The sequence below is a fragment of the Rattus norvegicus genome, chromosome 19 (assembly GCF_021556685.1).
Source record: "Rattus norvegicus strain SHRSP/BbbUtx chromosome 19, alternate assembly SHRSP_T2T, whole genome shotgun sequence".
In the NCBI taxonomy this organism is placed as follows: domain Eukaryota; kingdom Metazoa; phylum Chordata; class Mammalia; order Rodentia; family Muridae; genus Rattus; species Rattus norvegicus.
The window spans coordinates 49,549,758-49,560,678 of record NC_141552.1 but is presented as its reverse complement, the minus strand read 5'-3'; the positions used below and the strand labels follow the sequence as shown (position 1 = coordinate 49,560,678).

Here is a 10,921-nt window from a genome sequence, read left to right as displayed (position 1 = left end):
TTTGTTTCTTGAGACAAGAGTCTTGATGGGTAAGCCAGGCTGATCTCCAATTCGAGCTCTCCTGCCTCTGCAGAGTGCTAGGATTACATACGCACACCACCCACGAGCCTTCCTCCGCCCCCATCGCTAGGTGGACATGCTTGCTATATAGCTCACCAAGACTCCGGAGCTCTAGATCTCACCTCCCAAGTCCTGAATATGGGCTTGGAGCACTCAGTTCCAGAGAAGGAAGTTAACTGAGGTTCTCCCCTAACTCTGAAGCTGCAAGGGGAGGGTGGTCTGTGTCCTACCTCCAGCCCTCAGGCATCATTTCTGCCTCAGCCCTGAGATCAGCTGAGCTTGCAAGGCCATGCAAGTGAATCCTGAGTGCATCTACCACAGGTGGGGAAGTGGGAGAGAGAGAGAAGCGAGGGCATTTGCAAGAGCTTGTCAGAGTCTAAAGCCCACCAAACCAAACGCTTCACATAACGCATAGTATGAGAACTACGTTAACTCTTTTGTCTTAAATTCACTCCCCTAGCACCTCTGGGAAAAAGTTCATTTTAATAAAAAAATTCTAGTACATTTACACGATTGTCATCACTCTCCATCTACAGCACACATCAGGGAAAATAAAAAAATACAAGACAACTTAGATATACTCATTAAAAAAAAAAAAAAAAGCATTTATCCCTCCCAATGTGAGGCCTCAAGACCTGGAGATCAGAGAAATGTACCAGGGCCAGTGCCCTGTAGGCTTCTCTTCTGGAGGGCCTGAAGGGAGACTGATGTCTGCACCCTGCCCCACCCTGAGCCTCTTTATGAAAACTGCATTAAAGGAAAAAGGGGCCTTAGTGAGAGGTCTCTTTCTAAAGAGAGAGCCATTCAAGTGGAGAAAGTCACCAAGGGCATCAGAGCAAGTTCTGCCCTGAGCCCTGTGTGGCAGGCGGGAGACCTCTAGACAGTCCATTCTGAGGGCTCAGCATCGGCTGAGGGGGATCAGTGTTGAAGTCAGAGTCACATCCTCCCATTTGAAAGGCTCACAGTCTAGCCTTCATGTCAGATGCAGCCTGCTTTGCGGGCGACTTCCTGGCGAGCTTCAGAGTCCTCAGGAGCAGGAGTGAGAGCTCCCCTGAGATGCTGCTGTGACCTGTCTGTAGTTCTTGCCTGGACAGCATGGCCGGCCAGTCTAGTCATCCTCACCGCCACCATACATGTCAGCCAGTTTCTTGAATCGACTTCCCCACTCGGTAAGGTAGTTGTAGTCCTGGTCCTGATCAGAGGTGGAGGAGGTGAGGGAGCTCAGGGAGGCAGCATCAGAGCCACTGCCCTCGTAGTCAAACACCAGCAGGGAGTCGTAGGGAGGAGCAGTGGGGTCTGTGTTGGCAGCTTTCAGGTTCTAGGTTAGTAGAGAGCAGCAGTCAGCACACATTGGATGGAGACCCTTGCCAGCTGCCTGGGTTCTGACAAATCAGTACTCCTGCTGAGCCTCTATACCCATCCCTACCCCCACGTGGACCCACCCCCTAGCTCCACATGGACACTTTCCTCCCTAGATACATGCACTTAATTATTTTTGTTTTTTAAGACTTTATTTAGGGGGTTGGGGATTTAGCTCAGCGGTAGAGCGCTCGTTTAGCGAGCGCAAGGCCCTGGGTTCGGTCCCCAGCTCCGAAAAAAAGAAAAAAGAAAAAAAAAAAAGACTTTATTTAGTATATGTGAATACACTGTAGCTGTCTTCAGACACACCAGAAGAGGGCATCAGATCCCCATTACAGATGGCTGTGAGCCACCATGTGGTTGCTGGGATTTGAACTCAGGACTTCTGGAAGAGCAGTCCAGTACTTAATTTAAAAAAAAAAACTATTATCATTTTGTTTTTTTTTTTGTTTGTTTGTTTTGTTTTCTTTTTTGAGACAGGGTCTCCCTATGAAGCCCTGGCTGTTCTGGAACTTACTCTGTAGGCCAGGCTGGTGTTGAACTCAGAGATCTGCTTGCTTTTGCCTATTAAATTCTGGTACTAAAGACATATACTACTACACGAACTTTTAAAAATTATTGTTGTTATTATTACTGTTATTATTATTTGGAGGGGTTCGAGACAGGGCTTCTCTGTGTAGCCTTGGCTGTCCTGGAACTTGCTCTGTAGACCAGGCTGTCCTCAAACTCACAAGGATCCACCTGCCTCTGCCTTCTGAATGCTGGAATTAAAGTTGTGTGCCACCAAGCCTGGCCTAAAAATTACTTTTATTTTTAAAAGGTTTATCTTAGGGGCTGGGGATTTAGCTCAGTGGCAGAGCGCTTACCTAGGAAGCGCAAGGCCCTGGGTTCGGTCCCCAGCTCCAAAAAAAAAGAACCAAAAAAAAAAAAAAAGGTTTATCTTTAAAAAAAAAAAGGTTTATCTATTTTATGTGCATTGGTGTTTTGTCTGCACGTGTCTATGCACCATGTGTATGCAGTGCCTGCAAAGTCCAGAAGAGGGCACTGGATACCCCTAGAACTGAAGTTACAGAATGCTGTCAGTCTCCGTGGGTTTTTAGATTCAAGCCCCAGTCCTCTAGAAGAGCAGCAAATACTTTTTAACTGTTGAGCCATCTCTCCAGCTCCACATACACCAACAGAAAATAAAATGAAAACTTAAAAACTTGTCCTCTGACCCTCACTTGTGTACCATGACAGATATGGAAGACAGACACTAAAAACATATATAAAACGTAAAAACATGAAATAAACACCCCCAAGAGGCCAGGAATAGTATCATACACCATTGATTGCAGCACTTGGAAGGTAGAGACCGGAGAGTCTCTGCGAGTTTGAGGCCAACCTTGTCTACAGAGAGCCTGGTCCAGAACATCCAGGGCTACACAGAGAAACCCTGTCACAAACAAACAAACAAACAAACAAGCAAAGCAAAGCAGAGGCTGGAGAGATGGCTCAGCAGCCAAGAGTCTCAGCTACTCTTCCAGAGGACAGGGCTCACAACTGTCTACAACTCCAGTTCCAGGGAATCCAACACCCTCTTATGGCCTCTGAGGGCACCGTGCACATGTTGTTTACAAACATGAATGTAGGCAAAACACTCATACACACAAATAAAAAAAAATAAATTAAAAACAATCTACAAAAACCAACAGGGAGAGGGAGAGGGAGAGGAAGGGGGAGGGGGAGGGGGAGGGGGAGGGGGAGAGGGAGGAGGAGGGAGAGGGGGAGGGGGAGGGGGAGGGGAAGGGGAGGGGGAGGGGGAGGGGGAGGGGGAGAGGGAGAGGGAGAGGGAGAGGGAGAGGGAGAGGGAGAGGGAGGGGGAGGGGGAGGGGGAGGGGGAGAGGGAGAGGGAGAGGGAGAGGGAGAGGGAGAGGGAGAGGGAGAGGGAGAGGGAGAGGGAGAGAACCTTAAACCCCCAAACCCCAAATAAAACCTAAGCTGCCTGACTCTGGAGTATTTTCCTAGTAGCTCAATAATGAAATCTGGAGTTTGTGGACGAGGAAAGAGAAACCCACAGATATTCGAGTATGCAGAGATCGCATAGTTGGAGGACAGAGCCAGGATTAGAATTCACAGTCAATACAGAAAGCCAGTGTTTGTTCTCCATGCTTGTGCCTGACTCAGGGCTGGTCTTGCTCAGTAAACCTGTCATGCCTCACCTCGATGATGAAGTTGCCGATTTCATCTGGGTTGGCGGGCCGGGGGCGGTACATGGGGGTGGGGATGAAGGTTGGTGCCACGTCGTTGCGGAGAACCACCTCAGGCCTGGCCTCTAGTCCCCGGTGGAGTTGAGTGATGTCATAGTCCTTTATGAGAACAAATGGGACCACTGGGTTGAGAATGTGCCCATTTCTCCACCAGTCACATCTTACTCCTCTGACATTCTACAAGGAGGTCAGAGATCCCAGAAATCCCTCATTTTTACTCCCCAATCTTCTTCCAAATTAAGGACAGACTTGAGAGCCACTTAACTGGGGCAAAGGGACTATGGCACTAGACACCTACCCAGGAGAGGGAGCTGTGGCCAGTCCTGCATGAAGACTGATGGGCTTGCTGGGGCTTGTCAACATAATCTACCTTCTAAGCCCTCCAGTGACTCACCTGGTCCTCTTCGCCACCACCCTCTTCTCCATAATAGAAGACATTGTCACGAGTGTCATCCTCTGGGAGCAGAAGGGGCTCTTTGACCTTCCTCTTCTTTCTCACCAACAGAAGGAGCGCCAGAAGAAGGGCTGAAAGCGTGGAGAAATGTAAGCACTCCCCCAACCATGAGGACCCCCAGAGCACAGAGCATTGATGATTGATTGATTGATTTCCAGAGAGGGCCTCACGTAGCCCAGATTAGTCTCACTGTCTAGCTGAAGCTTAGTCTTGAGCTCCTGATCCCTTTGTTTGATGGCTACTCCTGGTTGTCAACTTGAATACATCTGGAATTAACTAAAACCCAAGCAGCCAGGTACACTTGTGAGGGGTTTTGTCTTAATTAAACCACTTGAAGTGGGAAGACCCACTTTCAATCCAGATCTTCTGAGGTGGGGAGATCCACCTTTAATCTGGCCCACACCTTCTGCTGGCAGCTTAGATGAAGGACATGGATGAAGGAAGCTTGCCTTTTGCCTGCTTGCTCTCTCTCTGGCTGGCAAGTCCATCCCTTCACTGGCATTAGAGCCTTACTTCTTCGGGATTCTGGTGTATACTGAAGACCAGCTGAGATATCCAGCACATGGACTGAAAAATAACTAAATTCTTTTTTTTTTTCTATTTTTTTTTTTCCGGAGCTGGGGACCGAACCCAGGGCCTTGCACTTGCTAGGCAAGTGCTCTACCACTGAGCCAAATCCCCAACCCCTAACTAAATTCTTTTTTTAAAAGATTTATTTATTTATTATATATAAGTACACTGTGGCTGTCTTCAGACACACCAGAAGAGAGCATCAGATCTCATTACAGATGGTTGTGAGCCACCATGTGGTTGCTGGGATTTGAACTCAGGACCCCTGGAAGAGTCATCAGTGCTCTTAACCACTGAACCATCTTTCCAGTCCAACAACTAAATTCTTGAATGTTCCATTGGTAGACAGTCTGTGTGAGACTTGCTGGACCACAGCCTGTAAGCCATTCTAATAAGTCCTATATGTAGGTGTAGGAGGTGTGTGTGTGTGTGTGTGTCTGTGTGTATTCATTCTATAAGTTCTGTTCCTCTAGAGAACCCTGCTAATACACCCTGCCTCCAAGACCTCCCAAATGCTAGGATCTCAGGCACACACTACCATATCCTGCTCCACTTATATTTAGAGTCCCCAGCCTTTGACTTTTGTGCACATTCATAGCTTTACCTTTAGGTCTCCGCTCAATGTCTCCTCCTCCTGGAAGCAGCATGACTCCACTCCCACCTAAAACCCTACAGCACTTACTACATCAGACTTTCCACACTGATGGCATTAAGGGAACAGATGCCCCCATACTTGTCATTGTTGCCTTCCATAAGTAGCTACGGACTTAAAGGTAAAGTAATTTAATGTTGATACCCTGTAGTAACTGACCTAGTTGCAAATGCTAAATTGGGATTTTAAGGGATCTGTCTTCAGTTACACAGTTGGTAAGACTGGCAAAACATTTGCCTGGGAAGAATTGGCCAGCTAAGGCCAGGCTGTCATAGGGTACCCTCTCACGTTTGCTGACGCAGTTACTGTTTGAGGTGGTTGTTATTGTTGTTGTTATTAGTGGTGGTGGTGATTAGAACCACTGTCTAGATGAGCCAAGCTTTCTTTGGGAGGTCATGGCTTCTGAGGATGCACACATAGGTATGGACCAGATGTGGCTTTTCATCTCTTTTCCTCCCCCGTCTGGGGGCCTGAGGGAAGCTGGATTTCTCAGGCGCCCAAGGCGCTAATGTGTATCTACCTACTCACTTCTCCATTTGGTCTGGCGGGACAGATCCCTTCCCTCAACAAACTGGCAAAAGGAAACTGTATTTCCTTATCGAAGTTCCCCAAGTCCCCATCATAGTTCAAACTTATTTCCCTTTTATTTACTTTTCTTTTTTAGATAGGGTGTCATAGCGTCCCCTAGCTTGACCTCATGATGGAACCAACGATGACCTTATTCTCCTGACTCTGCTTCCCAGTGACTGGACCTGCAGGGTCTGGTACCATACCCAGCTTTTTGGGCTTTATTCTGTTTTTGTTTTTGAAGACAGGGATTCTCATTATAGCCCTGCATGTCCTGGAACTCTCTGTAGATCAGGTTGACTTTGAAATTAGAGATCCATGTGCCTCTGCCTCCTGAGTGCTGGATTAAAGGCCTATGCCATCACTGCCCTGGCCATACCAAGTTTTTTTATGTGGTTATGGGGATAGAACCCAGGGGTTTCAGGGGTTCATGCCTGTTAAGCAAGTATTCTTTCACTAAAATCAAAGTTTCTGCTACATGGCTTGATACTCAATAAAGGAAGTTTCATTCAACCATGACACATGCTATCTTCTGGATTTCCAGTTGATTGTACAATCAAGCAGCAATACTTTGTGAAGTCCCTGGGTTAATACTGTCATGGCCCAGTTCTTTCTCTTTCCTGAAACATGGATTCTTTGTGCTGTCCTGGAACTAGTCTGTAGACCAGGTTGGCTTCAAACTCACAGCTGTCTGCCTGCCTCTGCCTTCTGAATGCTGGGATTGAAAGTGTGTGCCATCACTGCCTGGCTAAGGCCCAATCCTCTTAAAATAGAAATCTGGGCTCATTTCAACTTAGTCTAAGTACCTGGGTGACATAGGAGTGAGCTCTCTTAGGAGGTCTTGCTTATCCTTAATAATTTCTAAGATGTGACTACTACTAGTATGATGGTTAGTTTTAATTGTCAACTTAACATAATCTAAAATGACCTGGGAAGAGAATCTCAAGGAAGGATTGTTTAGATCAGGTTTGCCTGTGGGGATTATCCTGAAGTGGAAAGAACTGTCCACTGTGGGTGCCACCATTCCTTAGGCAAGGGAGCCTAAACTATATATGAGTAAAGAAAAGTGAGCATAGTATTCGTCTATCCTGTCTCTGTTGTCCCACAGGTGCTTATATTTCTGTGTCTCATGCACATGTTTGATGTCCATACAGGTCAGAAGAGGGCCTCAGATCCCTGGGAACTGGAGTTACAGATAGTTATGAGCCACAAGCTAGGGTGCTAGGAATCGAACTCTCTGGGAGAACAACTAGCACTCATAATTGCTAAGCTGTCGTTCCAGCCTCCTTTATCCCTTTTTGGAGACAGAATCTCACGATGCAGCTCTGGCTAGCCACAAGCTTGTTATGTAGACTAAGCTAGCCTCAAACTTACAGAGATCTACCTGCCTCTGCTTCCAGAGTACTGGGATTAAAGGGATGCGTCATTGCATCTTGATTATAGATATGACTAGCTACTTCAAGTTCTGGAGTGGAACCTGGAGTGAAAACAAACTTTTCTCCCCTAAGTTGCTTTTGTCAGGTTTGTTATTGAGACAGAGTTTCTCCGTGTAGCCTTGGCTGTCCTGGAACTCCCTCCAGGTTAACCTTGAAATCTACCTGCCTCTGCCTCCTGAGTCCTGTGATTAAAGGTGCGTGACAGAGTCACCCAGCATTTGTCAGGATATTTTATCACAGTGACAGAAAATAAAACCAAACAACTAGCAAAAACATCCAACAGTCTACAGACCAAAAGGCAGCACCAGGGACTTTGATGAAGTTTGTAACCCAGGGAACAAAGTCCCTAACTGGTTCATGACTCATGGGAAGGAACATCAAAGCACTGACTGATTAGTGCTGGGGAGCCTGGGCGCTGAGGAAAGGTGCAGGAGGCCCCAGGGCCAGCCCCAAATCCTGTTTTTAACTTGCTCATCCCCAAATGCTTGGAATGGTTGCCAGCTCTTTTCCTTTTTTTTTTTTAAAGATTTATTTTATTTATTATATATATAAGTACACTGTTGCTGTCTTCAGATACACCAGAAGAGGGCATCGGATCTCCTTACAGATGGTTGTGAGCCACCATGTGGTTGCTGGGAATTGAACTCATGACCTCTGGAAGAGCAGTCGGGTGCTCTTAACTGCTGAGCCATCTCTCCAGCCCGCCAGCTCTTTTCTTTACTCCATCCCGGTGTGGCCACCTACCATCCTCTCATCTGTAACCTATGGCAGCAGTCTCCTAACAGTCCCCTGCCTCCACTCCAGCCCTGCATGTTCTTTTCAGTAGGAATATCGTAAAATTTGTTATTTTACAGCACTTCAATGCTACAGATCTTCTAGAGACTTCCCAGTAACCCGGAGTTTTTCCAGCAGTCTACAAGACCCACTACGAGGCCATGATGACACCCTCTGATGTTATCCCTTACTTTCCCAGCACAGCCACCGCAGTCTCCATACAGTGAGCACAGTCCTGCCCCAGGGTGTTTTCTGGAGATGTGCATGGTTGCTTTTCTTCTCTTATTGGAATCTTTATTTACAGGCTTCCTTGATTGAGGCCTGTTCTGTTCATCCTAGTTCAAACTGGAGAGATGGCTCAGTGGTTAAGAGCACTGACTGCTCTTCCAGAGGTCCTGAGTTCAAACCCCAGCAACCACATGGTGGCTCACAACCATTGTAATGAGACCTAATGCCCTCTTCCAGTGTGTCTGAAGACAGCGACAGTGTATACTAAATAAATAAATCTTTAAAAAAATTTTTAAAAAAACTGCAGACTTCCAACCCTGTCCCTCTTCTGGCTTTCTCTCTCCGGCAGCACTCACTTGCCTGCTAAACTTCGTCCTATCTGTGCTGCTGAGGCCACTCTCCCTGGGCAGCCAGTGCCAGTTTTCTCTGTGCTGCACCCTCAGCCCCATCTCCTCACTTTCTGGGGCCTGTGTGCTAACTGGGGAACAGTGTGCTGAGTGGTTAAGGCTCATCTTTGTCCCACACCTACACCTGGCTGCTATGAGCATGTGAAGTGCAAGCCAAAAAGCCAGAAAAGGCACCTGCGATAGATTCTATTTTTTAGGGAAAGAAATCTGGGGCTTGCATGTGTTTTTTGAGGCAGGGTTTTACTTTGTAGTCTGGATGGACCTGTGATTCTCCTGCCTCATTCTCCCTAGCGATGGGATTATGAACATGCCACCATATCCAGCTCAAATTATTATTATTATTATTATTATTATTATTATTATTATTATTATTGAGGCAGGAGCCCAAGCTGGCCTTAAACTTGTGGCAACACTCCTCACTCCTGTTTCTGCTCCCTGGGTGCTGGCATTACAGCTGTGTACTACCATGTCCAGCTGCAAGAAATTTTTATGTATTTATTTATTGTTATTATTTTATTATTTTTAGATTTTTTTTTTTTGAGTCAGAGTTTCTCTGTGTAACAGCCCTGTTTGCCTTGGAACTCTCACTTTGGGGACCCAGCAAGGCTTGGGTCACCAGGGTCAGCTCTTATTTATTTACTTATTTATTTTACTATTTTATTATTAAGTTAGGGGTTTCATCACATCAGCTTCATTCCTGTGCTACTGTTCTTTGTCCTCCTTTGTTTCGGGCCCCACCACCCACTTATGTTGGTCTCTCTTTCCTCACACAGCGCCCCTATTGTATTCTTATTATGTGAAATTCATTTCCTCTTTTCTACTTCCTCCCCTTGTAACTCCACTCTAGTTTCATGACCCACAAACACTCACGTATAAACACATGCATACATGCACATACATAAATATATTTACATAGAATTCTAGGTCTGGGTACCACATGTGAGAGGACACGTGTGGCAATGTCTTTCTGGCTTACTTCACTTAGCCTAATGATTTCCAGTTGTATCCACTTCCCTGCCAATGTCATGAAAGAAATTTGTTTTTTTTTTTTTTTTTTTTCGGAGCTGGGGACCGAACCCAGGGCCTTGCACTTCCTAGGTAAGCGCTCTACCACTGAGCTAAATCCCCAGCCCCAAGAAATTTGTTTTTAACTAAACATTTCTGCCTACTGGTCCAGTAGCTCTTACATTGTGTTGTGTTTTAAAAGCTGTTGAGGGTTTGTTAAAACACAGGTAACTAGGTCTTACTCCTAAGTTTCTGGATCAGCAGGTCTGCAGGATTGCAGACCCAGGAAACTGCCTGTTCTTTAAAAAGCAGGCCTATACTGCAGGGGACAGCCAGCTGCAGGAGCAAGAGGCTGAAACCGGAAGTCTCCCTTTCTAACAAATTCCTGGACTGCCCAGAACCACTGCTTAGGCCTCAAAATGCCATGACAGGGAGGCATTGGTCTGGCACATACTAGAAGTTCTGGAACATCTACTGACTAAATGATACTCTTAGAATTTAGAGTTTAAGAAGTGGATGAGTTGGGGGAGGAGACTACGAGGGCTACGAGCACTGGCTACTCACGCAGAGGACCAGGTTCGGTTCCCAGCAACCACAGGGCAGCTCAGAGCCATCTGTAACTCCAGTTCCGGGTGATCTGACTCTATAATGGCTCGCTCAGGCACACACCCAGTGCACATACAAACATGCAGGCAAAAACACTCATACCCATAAAACTAAAAGAGAAAGAAACGGATGAACAATATGGATGCCCTCTTAGTTCAGAAGTTCTGAGAACAATCTCTTAACTACCCCGGTGCACACGGAGGCATGTGGTACTCACTCAGTAGAGCCAGGACAGCACCCAGGACGGGGAGGATGAAGCCACCTTTCCAGGGTCTGGGGCAGTCATTCAACACCTGGCCGTGGCAGTCACACACAGTGGCCCTGATCATGGTTAGCTGTTCCCGGTTGCCATGGTCAGACAAAGAAAGGTGCAAGTCATATGTGTCTTGCTTCAGGAACTTCTTCAGGGACAAGGCCACGGTGTCTCCTGGAGAGAGATGATTTATTAGCTTAGGGGTGTCATTCGGGTTGAGCACTGACTACAAGATGATAGAAGTTTGAGAACAGCCTCAGCACCCAAAGAACAAAAGGCAGGTTTAGTCTAGGTGTGGCAT

General features: G+C 46.6%; 1 protein-coding gene across 1 annotated transcript in view; it reads right to left on the bottom strand.

The window, feature by feature from the left end:
* Positions 1–524: 524 nt before the first annotated feature.
* Cdh3 (cadherin 3) overlaps positions 525–10,921 on the bottom strand; it is a 50,342-nt gene continuing 39,945 nt past the window's right edge. The window contains exons 13-16 of the mRNA NM_053938.2: positions 10,585–10,794; positions 4,063–4,193; positions 3,621–3,767; positions 525–1,378 (exon numbers count right to left, since the gene is read on the bottom strand). Of these exons, the coding sequence (NP_446390.2) occupies positions 1,169–1,378; positions 3,621–3,767; positions 4,063–4,193; positions 10,585–10,794 (698 nt within the window). The 3' untranslated portion in view covers positions 525–1,168. The remainder of the gene's footprint in view (positions 1,379–3,620; positions 3,768–4,062; positions 4,194–10,584; positions 10,795–10,921) is intronic.